This window comes from Procambarus clarkii, chromosome 10 (genome assembly GCF_040958095.1).
Source record: "Procambarus clarkii isolate CNS0578487 chromosome 10, FALCON_Pclarkii_2.0, whole genome shotgun sequence".
In the NCBI taxonomy this organism is placed as follows: domain Eukaryota; kingdom Metazoa; phylum Arthropoda; class Malacostraca; order Decapoda; family Cambaridae; genus Procambarus; species Procambarus clarkii.
Genome location: NC_091159.1, coordinates 28,253,268 through 28,273,188, shown reverse-complemented (window position 1 = coordinate 28,273,188; position 19,921 = coordinate 28,253,268). Strand labels below are relative to the sequence as shown.

The following is a 19,921-nucleotide window of genomic DNA, read 5'->3' as shown; positions in this document are numbered from 1 at the left end:
ATGTCCACACCTGATTCGCCCCATCCCCAACACGGGGAATGTCCACACCTGACCCGCCCCATCCCCAACACGGGGAATGTCCACACCTGACTCGCCCCATCCCCCAACACGGGGAATGTCCACACCTGATTCGCCCCATCCCCAACACGGGGAATGTCCACACCTGACTCGCCCCATCCCCCAACACGGGGAATGTCCACACCTGATTCGCCCCATCCCCAACACGGGGAATGTCCACACCTGACTCGCCCCATCCCCAACACGGGGAATGTCCACACCTGACTCGCCCCATCCCCCAACACGGGGAATGTCCACACCTGATTCGCCCCATCCCCAACACGGGGAATGTCCACACCTGACTCGCCCCATCCCCCAACACGGGGAATGTCCACACCTGACTCGCCCCATCCCCAACACGGGGAATGCATCACTTATGCACAAGACATAACTGAAACCTGCCCATCTCGACAGCCAAAGACGCTACTGGCCAACAAAACTCAAGACGGTAATAGAAGTCATAAAGAACTGTGAAAAAAGCAATGGAATTTAAGTACCAACAAAGCAAAGTTAAAAACCCTACACATTGTATAAGGTAACCCGGAGGCCGGACCCTTGACAGCCCAGCATACTGGTGTAGGCAGGACACAACACCAATGCAAACTCACGTCAAGGACAATAAATAAAGCAAAAGAACATATGACATCTGAGGGGATTGTGCAACGTTAGCCCGAACACCCGGCAACACCGGTCCACCTGCACCTAGAATACCCTCAAGTGTCTGGTAGAGCACTATATTGTGCTTGGTAGATCACTATATATACATCGCTGTATAACATCTGACAGATCACTAGTGTGTCTAGTGGATCAATATTGTGTCTGGTAGTTCGAAGTGTGTGGTAACTAGCTATAGTGTCTGGCAGATCACTTAGTGTGTTGGCTAGATCGCTATTAGTGTGTCTGCTATACACACTATAGTTCCCACCACACATTCCCACACACCACACCATATACACACTATATGTTCCACTGTCAACAGTGGAACAACAGTTACAGCCCCGGTCCTGTGCCAGGTAAGTCCACTACGGGCTCACCATAGCCCGTGCTACTTGGAACTTTTGTTCAGAGTAGCTGAATCTAAAACAACAACAGTGGAACAAGTCACTCCCAGGGCGACCAATAGTGCTGCAACACAAAGAGCAGCGAGCAGCAACACCCGTCCGTCGTCACTGGTGTCTGATAGATGACTACACTGTTGTGGCTGTTGCTGCTGGTTGGTCACTTGAGCCTCACGTCTTGACAAACATGATGGTCGCAACACACGCTAAATAACTCCTTTGAGACGGTGAAGTACTAAGCCTTCCCGTCTTCCTCCCTGCCGGCTATCACCTTACTGCCTAGCATCGCTAACTCAGCCGGTGTAGGACAGAGGACAATGTATATAATCCAGCTACCATTGTATGACCATGTCTGCGGTAGAACACACCCTATGGGGCAGGGCCACCCACCCATGTGTGGGGGGCAGACATCATTATATCTGTAGGAGCTGGGGCTCTCCTCTCCCCAACAACCCCCCCCCCCTTATCTCCCACAGACCTCCCTTCCCCCATCTTCCCCATCACCTCCCTCCCTCCCCACATCTCCCCCCATCACTTCACCCCCCCCCCCCCGTCCATCTGAACACCGAAATGTATGCCTTTTTAACGAGCTAAAATAAATGTCGCTTGCCTTGTCCTCGTCGTAAGTTATAGACCAGAAAAAATGGAATAAAAACCATTTGGCGGAACATAGGAGCTGCGCCCAGTATGATGGGCTGTGAAGCCTCGTTAATTATATTCCGCACTACCAGTCTCTCCCGGGGTGACGGGTATGGCGCTCTCAGTCTTGCTGGATACTTCTTACGGCTCTCATTATTATAACACGTGACTCGCCTTGCTTCTATATATGTACTAGAAGGTGTACATGTGTACTAGAAGGTGCACATATGTACTAGAAGGTGTACATATGTACTAGAAGGTGTACATATGTACTAGAAGGTGTAGCTGGCGGTGCCCGGGTCCGGTCCGCCGCCGCCTCTCCTGTTATACCACTGGCAGCGTTCATTAGGTATTGTGTTGGTGGTGGTAATTAACCTGAAGTTTTACAGAAGTAAACATGTCGTGACTGGTGTTAGTGGCCTGAGAGCTCTCCCTCTCATAACACAGTCAACCTTACCCTATACTGCCCCCTACACCACCACAGCTCAGCAGTTTTACTGCCAGTAAAACCCAGTTGACCATTACTGCTCGCTGAACACAGAGGAACTAGTATACTGTTTATGAATTGGTTCTAAGTCAATCCTCCCACGATTCTGTCAGAGCGAGTGTGTGTTTTTAGCGTGTGTGTGGGGGGGGGGAGGGTGTCGTGTACTTACCTAGTTGAACTCTCCTACTTGTGCTTGCGAGGGTTGAGTTTCATCTCTTTGGTCCCACCTCTCAACCGTCTATCAACTGGTGTGCAGATTCCCGTGCCTATTGAGCGCTATCATATCTACATTTGAAACTGTGTATGGAATCAGCCTCCACCACATCACTGCTTAATGCATTCCACTTAACTAATCTGACACCGGAAAAATTCTTTCTTATGTTTCTGTGTCTCGTTTCGATACTAAGTATCCACCTGTGTCCCCTTGTTCCCATACCTCCCGTGCTAAATAGTTTACTTGGTTGATGGGGTTCTGAGAGATCTACTCCCTAAGCCCGGCCCGAGGCCAGGCTTGAATTGTGAGAGTTTGGTCCACCAGGCTGTTGATTGGAGCGGCCCACATACCCACCACAGCCCGGTTGGTCCGGGACTCACTGAAGAAAACAATCTAGTTTCCTCTTGAAGATGTCCACGGTTGTCCCGGTAATATTTCTTATGCTCGCTGGAAGGATGTTGAACAGCCGCGAACCTCTGATGTTTATACAGTGTTCTCTGATTGTGCCTATGGCACCTCTGCTCTTCACTGGTTCTATTCTGCATTTTCTTCCATATCGTTCACTCTAGTACGTTGTTATTTTACTGTGCAGATTTGGGACCTGTCCCTCCAGTATTTTCCATGTGTATATTATTTGGTATCTCTCTCGTCTCCTTTCTAGTGAGTACATTTGGAGATCTTTGAGACGATCCCAATAATTTAGATAATTTATCGCGTTTATGTACGCCGTATATGTTCTCTGTACTCCCTATATTTCAGCAATCTCTCCTGCTTTGAGAGACGAGAAGCAAGCAAGGGGGCCTGACTGCTGAGTGGACAGCGCTCGGGATTCGTAGTCCTGAGGTTTCCTGTTCAATCTCCGGTTGAGGCGGAAACAAATGGGCAGAGTTTTTCACCCTAATGCCCCGGTTCACCTAGCAGTAAATAGGTACCTGGGAGTTAGACAGCTGCTACGGGCTACGTCCTGCGGGGGTGTAACAAAAAGGAGGCCTGGTCGAGGACCGGGCCACGGGGACGCTAAGCCCCGAAATCATCTCAGGATAACCTCAATATAATCGAGGGATAACTAAAGGAGTACCTAAAGGACAGAACATTAGGCATTACAGTGAGATAAGCTTACAAGTTTGAGGGTTGTAAAGAGTGGCGCCGAGGTCGGTGGTGAGACCACTAATATTGCTAATGTATGTTAATGATATACTGGAGGAGTGAGCTCATACAGGTCAATGTTTGCACGCGATCATAAGGTAACGAGGAGTGTAAACACCGGCCAAGACTTGCACATGTCTTACGGGATGACCTTGACAAACTCCATCATTGGCCAAACAAATGGTTGTTGGAGTTCAGTTCCAACAAGTGTAAGGTAATGATGGTGGGAAAAGAGTGAAAGGAGACCACAAGGTATTTACATTGTAAACTTGGGAGAGCAACTTCAAGAGTCGGAGAAGGGCAATTGTTTGAGAGTGGATATAACCTGCGTCCACAAGCAATTACAACGTCGTTGTTGTTGTTTAAGATTCGCTACTTGGAACAAAAAGTTCCAAGTAGCACGGGCTATGGTGAGCCCGTTGTGGACTTACCTGGCACAGGAGCGGGGCTGTGGATGATGAATTACAACATCAGAATAGTTCAATTATAACACAACAGCTAAAATAATGTTGGTAGGTAGGGCATATAGCACTATACTCCCCTGTATAGTCACTGGTTGGTAAATTCTTCAAAGTACTCCCCCCCCCACCACCGCCACCATCACCGTGGGCCACCCCCCACACCCCCACCACACCTCCCCCCCACCACCCACCATGATGGATGGCCCCCAGGGGAGGGGGGGGGGGGGGCGGGAGCCAGCAAGGTAACCACAGGTAAAGATACACTTGACTATTCATAAGGTTGACTCCCGCCTCGCCCGCCTCTATGCCTATATGGAGAGTTTCGCCATCAATTTATATTAGCGTAAATCTGTCGGCCAATTATGCCACCTTAGGCCTACCTGGGAGTTTAATGTGTGTGTGTGTGTGTGTTTGTGTGTGTGTGTGTGTGTGTGTGTGTGTGTGTGTGTGTGTGTGTGTGTGTGTGTGTGTGTGTGTGTGTGTGTGTGTGTGTGTGTGTACTCACCTAATTGGGCTTGCGGGGGTTGAGCTCTCGCTCTTTGGTCCCGCCTCTCAACCGTCAATCAACTGGTGTACAGGTTCCTGAGCCTATTGGGCTCTATCATATCTACACTTGAAACTGTGTATGGAGTCAGCCTCCACCACATCACTGCCTAATGCATTCCATTTGTCAACCACTCTGACACTAAAAAAGTTCTTTCTAATATCTCTGTGGCTCATTTGGGCACTCAGTTTCCACATGTGTCCCCTAGTGAGTGTGCCCCTTGTGTTAAATAGCCTGTCTTTATCAACCCTGTCGATTCCCTTGAGAATTTTGAATGTGGGGTGTGTGTGTGTGTGTGTGTGTGTGTGTGTGTGTGTGTGTGTGTGTGTGTGTGTGTGTGTGTGTGTGTGTGTGTGTGTGTGTGTGTGTGTGTGTGTGTGTGAGCGCGCGCGTGTGTGTGCGTGTATTTATAGACGTACAAGAGCACGTGTACACATAGGTAGGCTTATTTAATTATGAAGAGTATTATGCAAACAAGCAATCTTTATGTACACATGTAGGGTGTGCTCGTGTGTACACGTCCACACACCTACACCCCCACACACTCCTACACCCCCCACACACACCTACACCCCCCCACACCCACCCACACCTGTACACCCCGCCAACACCCACCCACACAAGGGAACAAACAGGAATGAGAGAGACAGACAGGAGACACGTGGACAAGACAGTCCACGTGGCAGACAGTACAGAAGGAGGCCATAATGTACACAAGAGGGCAAGACAGTAGTACACAGTATGAAGGAGAGTGGTGGTGAAGTGCGACAATCACATAGCGCTCAAGGGTAAATTGCCCCATAAGCACATCAGGAGGGAGATGAGGGAACGACCAAGTGATCAGCCTATACAGAAGGTAGGGAAGGGTGGGGGGAGGGGGGGGGTCACACGGAGATGGACAAGCTGGCAAAGAGCTTAACAAACACCTTCCAGGAAATTTTCAAGCCTGACCCTAACCTGCTACTAGCCCTAAGGGAAGAGACCCCCCCCCCCCCCACCCCAACAGCAGAGACTCGCGGAAATGATAGAAACACGAGAAGAAGCAACTACAGGAACTGGATATGACAAAAAGCTGTAGGGTCAGACAAGATAGCCCCTTAGGGTCAGACAAGATAGCCCCTTAGGGTCAGACAAGATAGCCCCTTAGGATCAGACAAGATAGCCCCTTAGGGTCAGACAAGATAGCCCCTTAGGGTCAGACAAGATAGCCCCTTAGGGTCAGACAAGATAGCCCCTTAGGGTCAGACAAGATAGCCCCTTAGGGTCAGACAAGATAGCCCCTTAGGGTCAGACAAGATAGCCCCTTAGGGTCAGACAAGATAGCCCCTTAGGGTCAGACAAGATAGCACCTCATATACTACAGGATGCAATGGACGCACTGTAAAATCCAAAGATATAACATTAAATACCTGTGTAGAAAGAGGGAGCTGCCAGACTGCTGGAAGATGGCTAATGTGGTAGCAATAAACACAGCTGGCAGAAGCCAAGAGCCGCTAAACTACACAACGGTATCATTAACATGCTTCAACCCGCCAGTTACCTCACTGGTCCCAACCACGCCAGTACCTGCTACACTTGTTCTCCCGACCTGGGCTGAGTCACTCCCGAGCTGGGCTGAGTCACTCCCGACCTGGGCTGAGTCACTCCCGAGGTGGGCTGAGTCACTCCCGAGGTGGGAGTACTGACGGGAGAACACATCAACTAGCAGTATACATACACTGGTAGTCACCGTGGCGCAGTGGTAAAACACTCACCCATCGCTTCACGAGCGCTTTGACCTGGGTTCGTATCCTGGCCGAGGATGATTCATAGGGCGCCAATCCTTAACTGTAGCCTCTGTTCACCCAGCAGGGAATACGTACCTGGATGTTAAACGATTTGGTGGGTCGTATTCCGGGGAAAATTAGGATTAAAGACCTGCCTTAAACGCTGTATGTGCTAGTGACTGTACAAGAATGTAACAACTCTTATATATGGAAATAAATAAAATCAAACACATGAAGGTACTCACGTATTCAGCGTTGATGAGAGGCGGCTGGTAGCCCGTAGGGCGGTAGTGGTCTTGCTTGGAGACATCTGTGTGAATATCACCCAGGAAGAGTTCCTTCCTGGCGCCCGTCTTGGAGGCGGCGGCGGCGTCGCGCGGGTGCTGCTGGTGCTGCTGCTGCTGGTGCTGCTGCTGCTGCTGCTGCTGCTGCTGCTGCTGGCGGTGGTGGTGGTGGTTGTGGACGGGGCCAGTGATCTCCACCCTCAGGAGCTGCAGTTCGTGCCAGGCACCACCCAGGCCCCTGGCGCAGTCATCGTCCTCCGTGACCTCGTTGGCAGTGTCGGTGTAGGCCAGGACGGTGTGCGCCTTGTGAGGCTTCCACGGCTGGTGGCGGCACGACCAAATGGACTCATGTAATCATCATCAAAGAATTTGGTAAAGACTGGAATGTGGGGGGGAGCAGGGGGGGGGTGATCGAGACGGAGGGTGGAGGGGAGGACGATAATACATAATTGGAAAATGGGGAATTATTAATAATAGGCCGATTTTAAGTCTGAATGTTGATTCTGGAGCAAAGTGTCAAAACTTTGAAAGAGAAACCATGTATCTTGAAGATAACAATACGTACTGAGTGACTTCACACTGACTGTTCAGATGTACTGTACTCTGCGCACAAACACACACACACACACACACACACACACACACACACACACACACACACACACACACACACACACACACACACACACACACACACACACACACACACACACACACACACACACACACACACACACACACAAGGACACAGAGACAGGGAGGAGGAGTGGCACTACTAATAAAGCGGAAATGGAAGTTTGATGAGCTGGAAAATCCGGGTACCAATGAAAGCACGAGCTTCATACATGGAACTCTGACAGTGGATGGGAAGAAGATTGTAATCTTGATACTCTACAATCCCCCACCAAACAGTAGAAGGCCCAGGCAGGAGTACGAGGACAGCAACAAGACATGTATAGATGAACTGCAGAGGGCAGCAACTATAGCGCATAGAATGAGAGCGAAGCTGCTGGTCATGGGGGACCTAAATCACGGAGAGATAGATTGGGAAACGAGGAATCCCCATGGCGGGGAGGAGACCTGGGGAGCGAAGCTGGTAGACGTTATTGACAGGAATTTCCTAACACAGCATGTGAAAGAAGATACTAGGGAAAGAGGAGGGGATACGCCCAGCCTATTAGATCTCATTTTCACCCAGAATGTAGAAGACATCGAGCAGTTGGAACATGAAATACCACTAGGAGCTAGTGACCATTGTGTCCTAGTCTTTGACTACATGATGGAGCTTAAAATTGTGACCAAAGGACAAGAGGTCCGGGAAAAGAGACTTGATTACAGAAAAGGGGACTACAGAAGGATAAGGGACTACCTGGGAGAAGTGCAGTGGGAGGAAGAACTTAGAGGAAAAACAGTGCAAGGTATGATGAACCAAGTCATATTGAAATGCAAGGAGGCTGAAGAGAGATTTATTCCAACAATAAAGGAAAAAAGCAGGAGGGAACAGAATAACCCATGGTTTAATAGACAGTGTCAGGAAGCAAAGGTGAGAAGCAGGAGGGAGTGGAGGAAGTACAGAAGACAAGGGACAGAGGACAACAGGATTAGATGTAACAGAGCTAGGAATGATTACATTAACATAAGACGAGTGTCGGAAAGAAATTATGAGAATGATATTGCAGTCAAAGCGAAAAAGCAACCTAAATTACTACATAGCCATATAAGAAGGAAGATGTCGGTAAATGACCAAGTGACAAGACTGAGGAAAACAGAAGGGGCATATAAAGAAAGCGACAAGGAAATCTGCGAGGTACTGAATGCAAAATTCCATGGAGTGTTCACAACCGAGCCTGAGCAGCTCCCATTGTTAGAAGAGATTACCCAAGATGAAAGACTATCAGATATAGAGGTGACAGCAGAGGATGTAATGAAACAGTTGACAACACTGGATGCAAATAAAGCTGTTGGACCAGACAAAGTATCACCGTGGATACTTAAAGAGGCAGCGCAGGCTCTCAGCGTGCCTCTGGCAATGATCTTTAATGAGTCACTTATGTCGGGAGAATTGCCCAGTTGCTGGAAGGAGGCAAATGTCGTACCGATTTTCAAAAAAGGTGATAGGGAGGAGGCACTTAACTACAGACCCGTATCACTGACAAGCATCCCCTGCAAAATACTGGAAAGAATAATTAGGCTAAGACTTGTTGAGCACCTGGAGAGCATTGGGTTTGTAAACAAGCACCAACATGGGTTCTGGACAGGGAAATCATGCCTAACAAACCTTTTAGAATTCTATGATAAAGTAACAAGGATAAGGCAGGACAGAGAAGGCTGGGCAGACTGCATATTTCTTGACTGCCAAAAGGCCTTTGATACAGTACCGCACATGAGACTGCTATACAAACTTGAGAGGCAGGCAGGAGTAAGCGGAAAGGCCCTAGTATGGGTGAAGAGGTTCCTACCTAACAGGAAGGAGCCAGAGGGTAATGGTAAGGGGCGAGAAGTCGGACTGGCGAACAGTAACAAGTGGAGTACCTCAAGGATCGGTGCTGGGACCAATCCTCTTTCTAATTTACGTAAATGTTATGTTTACAGGAGTGGAATCATACATGTCAATGTTTGCGGATGACGCAAAATTAATGAGAAGAGTTGTGACAGACGAGGATTGTAGGATCCTCCAAGAGGACTTAAACAGGCTGCAGAGATGGTCAGGGAAATGGCTACTGGAGTTTAACACCAGTAAATGTAAAGTTATGGAAATGGGATCAGGTGACAGGAGACCAAAGGGACAGTACACAATGAAGGGAACTGCCTACCTGTAACGATTCGAGAAAGAGACCTGGGAGTGGATGTGACACCTAATCTAACTCCTGAGGCACATATAAGTAGGATAATGACAGCAGCGTACTCTACACCGGCGAAAATTAGAACTTCATTCAGAAACCTAAATGAGGAGGCTTTTAGGGCGCTTTACACTGCCTACGTGAGACCAGTCTTAGAGTATGCCGCGCCATCATGGAGCCCCCACCTAAAGAAACACATAAAGAAACTGGAGAAGGTTCAGAGGTTTGCGACGAGGCTTGTCCCAGAGTTACGAGGGATGGGATATGAAGAGCGGCTGAAGGAACTGAACCTTACGACACTAGAGAAAAGAAGGGAGAGAGGAGATATGATAGGGACATATAAAATACTCAGGGGAATTGACAAAGTAGAAATAGATGAAATGTTCACACGTAATAATAACAGAACGAGGGGACATGGGTGGAAACTGGAAACTCAGATGAGTCACAGAGATGTTAGGAAGTTTTCTTTTAGCGTGAGAGTAGTGGAAAAATGGAATGCACTTGGGGAACAGGTTGTGGAAGCAAATACTATTCATACTTTTAAAACTAGGTATGATAGGGAAATGGGACAGGAGTCATTGCTGTAAACAACCGATAGCTGGAAAGGCGGGATCCAAGAGTCAATGCTCGATCCTGCAAGCACAAATAGGTGAGTACAAATAGGTGAGTACACACACACACAAGGGGGGCCTCGTAGCCTGGTGGATAGAGCGCAGGACTCGTAATTCTGTGGCGCGGGTTCGATTCCCGAACGAGGCAGAAACAAATGGGCAAAGTTTCTTTCACCCTAAGTGCCCCTGTTACCTAGCAGTAAATAGGTACCTGGGAGTTAGTCAGCTGTCACGGGCTGCTTCCTGGTGTGTGTGTGTGTGGTGTGGAAAAAAAAAAAAGTAGTTAGTAAACAGTTGATTGACAGTTGAGAGGCGGGCCGAAAGAGCAAAGCTCAATCCCCGCAAAAACACAACTAGTAAACACACACACACACACACACACACACACACACACACACACACACACACACACACACACACACACATACTGTACCCAAGATTTACTCTGTAATGAAACACTGTTGTGATATAAAGCTTTATCATTACAACTTGGAGTCATAAAAGTTCTTCAGTCGTCTTCCGTGGTGGAGTTCTCAATCATCAAATAATTAGTGGAACAGCTCTCTAGCCCTGAGGAGCCCCTCACAGAAGCTTCTCCCTAAAAGTACATATAGGTGAGTAAATCTCTGAAAACCCCCACCGGCGCCCAGAATGGCTGGACGTGGACCCATATATTTCGTTGGACTCTGCTGCCAGGGACTCCATAAATATTCCAGATAGACAACATTGCTCTCCACAACCCAGACTATCATAACCTGAGTGGACGAGACGCTGCCATTATGGACGTCCGTGGTCTGGGACACCCCAGGGGGACGGGTGTTAGGGCGCTGAAACAGGCAGGGAGGGAGGGAGGGAGGGAGGCAGAGAGGGAGGCAGGGGGGCAGGCAGGGAGGGAGGGAGGCAGGGGGGCAGGGAGGGAGGCAGGGGAGCAGGCAGGGAGGCAGGCAGAGAGGGAGGGAGGCAGGCAGACAGGCAGGTAGGGAGGCAGGCAGGCAGGCAGGCAGGCAGGCAGGCAGGCAGGCAGGGAGGCAGGCAGGCAGGCAGGCAGGCAGGCAGGGAGGCAGGCAGGCAGGCAGGCAGGCAGGCAGGCAGGCAGGCAGGCAGGCAGGCAGGCAGGGAGGGAGGGAGGGAGGGAGGCAGGCAGGCAGGCAGGCAGGCAGGCAGGCAGGGAGGCAGGCAGGCAGGCAGGCAGGCAGGCAGGCAGGCAGGCAGGCAGGCAGGCAGGCAGGGAGGCAGGCAGGGAGGCAGGCAGGCAGGCAGGGAGGCAGGCAGGCAGGCAGGGAGGGAGGCAGGCAGGCAGGGAGGCAGGCAGGCAGGCAGGGAGGCAGGCAGGCAGGCAGGGAGGCAGGCAGGGAGGCAGGCAGGGAGGGAGGCAGGCATGCAGGCAGGCAGGCAGGGAGGCAGGCAGGCAGGCAGGCAGGCAGGCAGGCAGGCAGGCAGGCAGGCAGGCAGGCAGGCAGGCAGGGAGGCAGGGAGGCAGGCAGGCAGGCAGGGAGGCAGGCAGGCAGGCAGGCAGGCAGGGAGGCAGGGAGGCAGGGAGGCAGGCAGGGAGGCAGGCAGGGAGGCAGGCAGGGAGGCAGGGAGACACATACTGTACAGTGCTCACCTTGACAACTTTGCCGGGGCAGGAGGCGTTGACAGCGGCCGCCAGCAGAGCAGCATCACCGTGGGTGTGGCCCACCACCTCCACCCTGAGGAGAAACACCAACCATGGTTCACTCTTCTTCATAATCCTCAGTGTGGACCATGGTCCTGGCTCATAGTGTGGTCTATGGTCCTAGCTCATAGTGTGGTCCATGGTCCTAGCTCATAGTGTGGTCCATGGTCCTAGCTCATAGTGTGGTCCATGGTCCTGGCTCATAGTGTGGTCCATGGTCCTGGCTCATAGTGTGGTCCATGGTCCTGGCTCATAGTGTGGTCCATGGTCCTGGCTCATAGTGTGGACCATGGTCCTGGCTCATAGTGTTGGCCCATGGTCCTGGCTCATAGTGTGGCCCATGGTCCTAGCTCATAGTGTGGTCCATGGTCCTAGCTCATAGTGTGGCCCATGGTCCTGGCTCATAGTGTGGCCCATGGTCCTGGCTCATAGTGTGGCCCATGGTCCTAGCTCATAGTGTGGTCCATGGTCCTGGCTCATAGTGTGGTCCATGGTCCTAGCTCATAGTGTGGTCCATAGTCCTGGCTCATAGTGTGGCCCATGGTCCTGGCTCATAGTGTGGCCCATGGTCCTGGCTCATAGTGTGGTCCATAGTCCTAGCTCATAGTGTGGTTCATGGTCCTGGCTCATAGTGTGGCCCATGGTCCTGGCTCATAATGTGGTCCATAGTCCTAGCTCATAGTGTGGACCATGGTCCTGGCTCATAGTGTGGTCCATGGTCCTGGCTCATAGTGTGGTCCATAGTCCTAGCTCATAGTGTGGTCCATGGTCCTAGCTCATAGTGTGGACCATGGTCCTGGCTCATAGTGTTGTAATGACCGCTTACCCTGCCGTAATAACCGCGACCTCTATTGTAATAACCCAATGTTCCCCAGTATTAATCCTGTTATCTTGTGATCTCTCATGATCGTAATATACGCTCTCTGTTGTACATCTCTGTCTCTCTTCACTCAATACCCCAGCTTAACACTGTTACAGTCCAGCATGACCCCTCACTGGACGGCCACGTATATAAGAGGAATATTAAATGAGGAAGATACACCAAGGACAAGGGTTATTAGTTGAAACAATAACAAAACACATTAACACTGCCACCACCTTCCTGACCAACCATACCTGAATGTGTCTATCACCGATCCCCCAGGAAGGCAAGGAATCAGTAACCATGGGACTCCGGGTAATATGAATTACAGTAATAAATTTTGGAAAAATTAGTTTGTTTAATTCCCGTTACTTATTTGAATCCAAGGGCAACTTTAGTATCCATTAATAGTAGGAGAACCTGGGGGCTTCCAATACAACACCTAAAAATGACAAAGAAGCAAAATATATCAAAGGGGAGTTAAGTGAATACCACTGGACAAGCTATACAATTTATTTTATGAAACATGTAAATTAAGACAATTTGAACACATCACCTATTCTATTCCCCTAGAGGCACAATGGATATTTACCGAGGACACAAAACTCAAGTGCTACTATACCTTAAATACCCGCACTACGGCCACGATGTTAATGGCTGCCCTCAGCCCCGAGGATACGGGCTTGCGGCCCTGTTCCTATACACTCCCAAGACACACTGATGAAATTTAGTTTTTCCAACTTATTGCTAGGAAGGATTACTCCTCCCACCATCTAATACAGCCCCAGGGCTCCACCCATTATTTTGGCAATGGCCAACCATTTAACACGTAGGCCTGAGGTCTGGCTCTCTAGGGCCAATAAGGACTTGGCCCTTATCTCAGGCCAATCACCTTCACTGATCTGTCGTGGAAAGCTACATGAATTCCTGAAGATTGAGTCAGCTCTCCCCAGCTAAAGAGAAGGGGGACAAGGCGCGTCTATGGAGCCCAGGCACCTGCGAGCAATGTTTACAAAACTGATAAATTATGTTCAAGCCTGTCTCCTCTAAGATAGCGAGTAGGGACATTTGACTCTGCCTCGTATGGGGAAAAGGCCGGTGAGAGGGGAAGAGAGAAGATGAGAGGGAAAGAGAGGGGATGAGAGGGGGAAGTTGAGTGGGAGAAGCCAAGGTATCCAAGACCACCCTACCCTCAGGTCAACCTCTTGACCTTGACAAATGGGCGACAAGGGGGGGGGAGGAAGAGGAGACGAATGACGGCCAAGGGGAGGGGAGAAGGAAGGAGGGGAGAGGGAGAAGGAAAGGAGGGGAGAAGGAGAGGGAAAAGCAGGGGAGAAGGAGCAGGAGAGGAGGGGAGAAGGGAGAACCAATGAGCTGAGCCCCAGATCAAGGAGAGGGAAAAGCAGGGGAGAAGGAGCAGGAGAGGAGGGGAGAAGGGAGAACCAATGAGCTGAGCCCCAGATCATTACAGTGTGGTCCATGGCCCTAGCTCATAGTGTGGTCCATGGTCCTGGCTCATAGTGTGGTCCATGGTCCTAGCTCAGAGTGTGGTCCATAGTCCTGGCTCATAGTGTGGCCCATGGTCCTGGCTCATAGTATAGCCCATGGTCCTGGCTCATAGTGTGGTCCATAGTCCTAGCTCATAGTGTGGTCCATGATCCTAGCTCAAAGTGTGGACCATGGTCCTGGCTCATAGTGTGGTCCATGGTCCTGGCTCATAGTGTGGTCCATGGTCCTGGCTCATAGTGTGGACCATGGTCATGGTTCATAGTGTGGTCCATGGTCCTAGCTCATAGTGTGGTCCATGGTAATAGCTCATAGTGTGGTCCATGGTCCTGGCTCATAGTGTGGTCCATGGTCCTGGCTCATAGTGTGGTCCATGGTCGTGGCTCATAGTGTGGTCCATGGTCCTGGCTCATAGTGTGGACCATGGTCCTGGCTCATAGTGTGGACCATGGTCCTGGCTCATAGTGTGGTCCATGGTCCAAGCTCATAGTGTGGTCCATGGTCCTGGCTCATAGTGTGGTCCATGGTCCTGGCTCAAAGTGTGGTCCATGGTCCTGGCTCATAGTGTGGTCCATGGTCCTGGCTCATAGTGTCGTCCATGGTCCTGGCTCATAGTGTGGTCCATGGTCCTGGCTCATAGTGTGGTCCATGGTCCTAGCTCATAGTGTGGCCCATGGTCCTGGCTCATAGTGTGGTCCATGGTCCTGGCTCATAGTGTGGCCCATGGTCCTGGCTCATAGTGTGGCCCATGGTCCTAGCTCATAGTGTGGCCCATGGTCCTAGCTCATAGTGTGGTCCATGGTCCTAGCTCATAGGGTGAATCCTAATCATTAGGGCATGGGTATTCCACCGGGAACAGCCGGGTAGGGGGGGGGGTGAAAGCCTAGGTTTAGGCTCCGGTTGGGAGCCTCGGGACTCCTAGTGGATTCACCTGAATCCCAGGTTACATTGCTTTTCCCGAGTCGTGGCGTAGTGGTCAAGGGCGCTAGCTTGCTAGTACAAAGTGATCGGGTTCGGTTCGAAAACAGCGGAGGAGGGAAGCCTGGTGATGCGACTGAATGAGCCAGCGTCCGCCAATCACAGTAGGAAGTTAGCAGCAAGGTTTCGAGGCCCTTACAGAGTCATTATGAAACTAGGCTCCAGTAAATTTCATAACCATGGGTATATTTGATGACCAGGCTGAAAGAATCATCCACTTAAATAAATTGAAACTATGTGTCAAAGGTTGAACTGGAATTGTCTTCAGTAATTCCAGTCCCCGAGAGAATTGAGGGAATGGTTATTCCTGATGCTCAGAGGAGGAGGATGACCTTCTGCCATCCTTAATTAGTATCCAAGTTAAGCCTTGTCACCCTATGGTCACCAGATCTCGCGCGCACGTGAGCGCACAGTAACTGCATTAAACTGTCATTTGGGTTAATAGGTAGTGGCAAAGAATTGTAATGTGTTGGTCAAGAATGAAGTACCTTTACATACCCTGGAGGAGTTATCCTCCAGGATAACTTATCCTTCTCAAGACGGGACAGCACCATTGATTTAAATAGTATTAACATTGCTGTGGGTTCTGGATTTGAACGTTCTCATAATCCATCCTATCATTTTCCTGGCCGCCGCCGCTATATTTGCTCGGTTAAGTTCACTAAATATCAGGTGATCAGACATCATAATTCCCAGATCTTTTACTTATTGCTTTCCTTCTATGAGTAGGTCCTGTACCCTGTGTTTCGTTAAGCTCATCGTTTCCACCGTACCTAAGTACCTGGAACTTATCACCGTTAAACATCATCTTATTTTCAGTTGCCCAATCGAAGACTTTATTAATATCTGCTTGTAGTTTTTCAATGTCTTCTACAGAGGAAATTTTCATGCTGATTTTTGTATCATATGCAAAGGATAACACGAAGCTGTGACTAGTATTTTTGTCTATATTCGAGATAAGAATAAGAAACAGCAGTGGTGCCAGGACTGTGCCGTGAGGTACACAGCTTTTCACTGCACTTGGGTTTGATCTTATTTGATTGACCGTCACTCTCTGCATTCTCTTTGACAAAGTTGAAAATCCAACGCCCCACTTTACCCGTTATTCCTATTGATCTCATATTATGGGCTATCACACTATTGGAAAAAATCCGACACCATTTACTAACCTATAATACAATATGTAGATAATATTGCTTGTGTTCTTGTACTAACAAATTAACACATACTAACACAAATTATTTTATTTACCCAGGCAAAGAAAATTAGAATTGTGGCATTTTCCACCAGCACCACCACCATTTGTGGTGGTGGTGGTAGTGGTGGTGGTGGTGGTGCCTTACTTCGTGTGGTTGGGGTGAAGGTGGAGGCAAGTGTCCAGTAATCTCTGTCAGCCAATGGTGTATACGTGGAGGGTCATGACCCCCTCCAGGGTCATTAGGTGGCCCTTAATATGGTCCAGTGATGACCATCATGAATGTACTCTGTTTGTCCAACGTGAGATTCTAGTGTATCCAGAGGAAGTGTTGAAGGGCGAGGCGACAGGAGAGCGAGGTGACGGGAGGCCGTCCCAGCTGTGGACGGGTGGTGTCCACAGTCATGAGCGGAAGGTCTCATAAGGACAGGCAAATTTAGTGAGGACGTCGGAGCACCCAGTGGGCCACGCCCCCCTCCCCGGGCAACAAGCTTCCAGCAGCACTACGTCAAGGTGGATATATATCCACACACACACACACACACACACACACACACACACACACACACACACACACACACACACACACACACACACACACACACACACACACACACACACACACATACACATACACACACACACACACACACACACACACACACACACACACACACACACACACACACACACACACACACACACACACACACACACACACACACACACACACACACACACACACACACACATACACACACACACACACACACACATACACACACACACACACACATACACACACACACACATACACACACACACGTGGGTTGCCCCGTGTGTGTGGGCGGGGGGGGGGGGGGGATGGGGGCAGCAACACCAACTGGGACTGACTGACACAGTCTTCAAGTCTCACACCCGGCTTCATATACTCATTTTCCATTATTTTTCTGGCATGTAAAATTACTACAGTTTAAACTAAACCATATACACATTACTGAATCTAATTTTAAATAAATGTAACAAAATGTTAACGAATTTCTTTCTATATACAGTACATGAAAATCATTTTGCAACCAGTCCTCAGATCAAGTCTATTCCATCCAGAAGTCAACCCCAAAGATACATTCATCAATTTTAACATGCTGTTTAAAACAAGACTTTTCTCAAATATAAATTAATATTATAGTATATTAGCATATTGTGAATATATAGGCATAGGTTAGGTTAGGTGTTTAGGTTCTGTTGGCGATTATTTGTATTTGTAGTACGTGGGTGAAGCATTTACAGTGTTGTGGTTCGAACAAAATTCGTCAGTGAAGCACTTGTTCCGGAAGTGTTCGAACGTCATCAGTTGTGAGTCGTGTGTAAACAGTTTTTCATTCATAAACAGGGCGGGGTTTGGCGGGTGCATGGAATGGACTTTGCTTGATGGACGGGCTGAATTTTGAGGCAATGGAGAAGGTTGTGCATCCAGCTCGGCTCACAACGATGTAGCTGCTACATGATTCGGCAGAATTTTTTTGCGAACCGCAAAGAAATTTCCGCACACCGGCACCTGCCCACGGAGCACAGGCTGAAGAACAGCAGCCCGTCCTCCAAGCACCCAAAGTCCATTCCATGCACCCGCCAAACCCCATGTTTATGAATGAAAAACGGTAACTGCTATTACAAATGCCCATTGTGTCCCAGTCCAATTGGTGCCTTTAACACAATAAAATTAGTACCCTTAACAAGCTGAATTTGGTGAAAGTGCCAACAGTATGCCAGCACCACTTTCAGTTAACTGAAAGATATATGAGGTAGTGAAGAGCATTAAAGATTGTGTTCTCACCTGGAGAGGGTGTAGTCGGCCTCCGTGCCCCCAGGGGTGACCCAGGAGGGGCGGCCGAGGGCGAGGCGGCCGTGGGCGGCCAGGGTGTAGGCGGGGTGGGCGCAGAAGGCGTCGTGGTAGGTGTGGAGGGCCAGCTGGAAGCTGCCGTCCCCGTGGAAGGTGTAGGCCCGCAGCACGTGGCGGGGTCCCGGACGCGTCTCGCACCTGGACCACAACAACAACAACAACACTTAATTACCACAATAATAATTATAATATAATTACACAAGGAAATTGTACTAATGTCATATCAATGAGAAAATCAATTGGAGCAATACAGGGATTCGAACCAGCGACCTTGTTAAGGGGTGCGCCAAAGGGTAAGTACCCTGGTCGCTGCTTCATGTCCCCGCATTGGTCTAACCGACTCTAAATAATAATAATAATAATAATAGTAATTCAGACAAAATTATTCCCATGCTCCTCCCACTCTCATGGAGTGGAGGGGGGGGGGGGATCAGCCTGGAGACAATAAACACTTCTAAATTCAATACGTCAGTACAAACACTGACGTATTAAGCAATTAGTAGAATTTGGCACTATTCACTTTATAGCCCGAAAAAATTAAGCTAAAACACAAACTTAAAATATTCCCAGGCCCAGTATAGTACACATATGTACTATACTAGGCCTCAGATAGTGTGTATTAGGCCTAGGAGGCTTAGGTTAGTTTAGTTTGTCTTTACAACATAAGTAGAAAATTGTTTTCCAGTTTGTCCAATTTCAATAGTATAGATTTCTACTTTCTAACTGCGTGTACGCCGGTATATGTACTATGGTCCTCATCGTTACTATAAGTACATTAATATGAAAACGGGAAGATGGTCGGTGTCAATAATAATGCCCCCTTCCCCCCCCCCCCCATACACACACTTCAAGAAAGGGGTCACTGTCGAAGGCGTTATTTTGATCACGTCTGAAATTAGTAATTTGGTTTCCGTACAGTTTTGGAGCAATTTAAAAAACACTTAATATTACATTTTCAGAGAGAGAGAGAGAGAGAGAGAGAGAGAGAGAGAGAGAGAGAGAGAGAGAGAGAGAGAGAGAGAGAGAGAGAGAGAGAGAGAGACAGAGACAGAGACAGAGAGAGAGAGAGAGAGAGAGAGAGAGAGAGAGAGAGAGAGAGAGAGAGAGAGAGAGAGAGAGAGAGAGAGAGAGATGAGAGAGATGGGAGAGAGAGATGGGAGCGAGAGATGAGATGAGAGATGAGAGTGACCGCCTTTCACAATAAGCGTCACCAACCAGTGTGTACAGATCAAAAGGAACCATTGTGGGGTGGGGCGAGGCATGGCTGCAGGTGCCGCCACGAGCCGTGCCCGCTATACACTATAATGTATCATGGTGTCATCCAGCGAGGCCGTCACAACACCTGCACTAGTTAACACCGCACAACACACCGCTCCCAACTACACACAGCACGCCGGCCCACCGTACAACCCGCACATTGAGGCGTGTTCGCCCACTGGACCATTCAACACTTCCTTACTAGTTTATGGTTCAATCAGAACCATCCTCAGCTCATTCGCTACCATTTGCTACGAGAGGAGGAGGCCACTACCCTCAGATCCACATATAACACTCAATAACTCTCCTTCATCATGTATCTAATATCTATAACTCCTGAACAATGCAGGCAATAAAAAAAAATACACATTTAGCCATTTTTATTTCGGTCTACCATATTAGTTGTTAGACATCGCTGACCTGTTTTCTCTTAGATCTTCCGTTTTCTATAATTAGCAG

The 19,921-nt window shown here is 49.2% G+C and overlaps 1 protein-coding gene across 1 annotated transcript in view; it reads right to left on the bottom strand.

Moving 5' to 3' along the window:
• Positions 1-19,921, bottom strand: part of LOC138363245 (protein APCDD1-like) — a 41,711-nt gene that overhangs the window by 10,809 nt on the left and 10,981 nt on the right. Inside the window, exons 3-5 of the mRNA XM_069322253.1 lie at positions 18,140-18,343; positions 11,714-11,798; positions 6,618-6,977 (exon numbers count right to left, since the gene is read on the bottom strand). Of these exons, the coding sequence (XP_069178354.1) occupies positions 6,618-6,977; positions 11,714-11,798; positions 18,140-18,343 (649 nt within the window). The remainder of the gene's footprint in view (positions 1-6,617; positions 6,978-11,713; positions 11,799-18,139; positions 18,344-19,921) is intronic.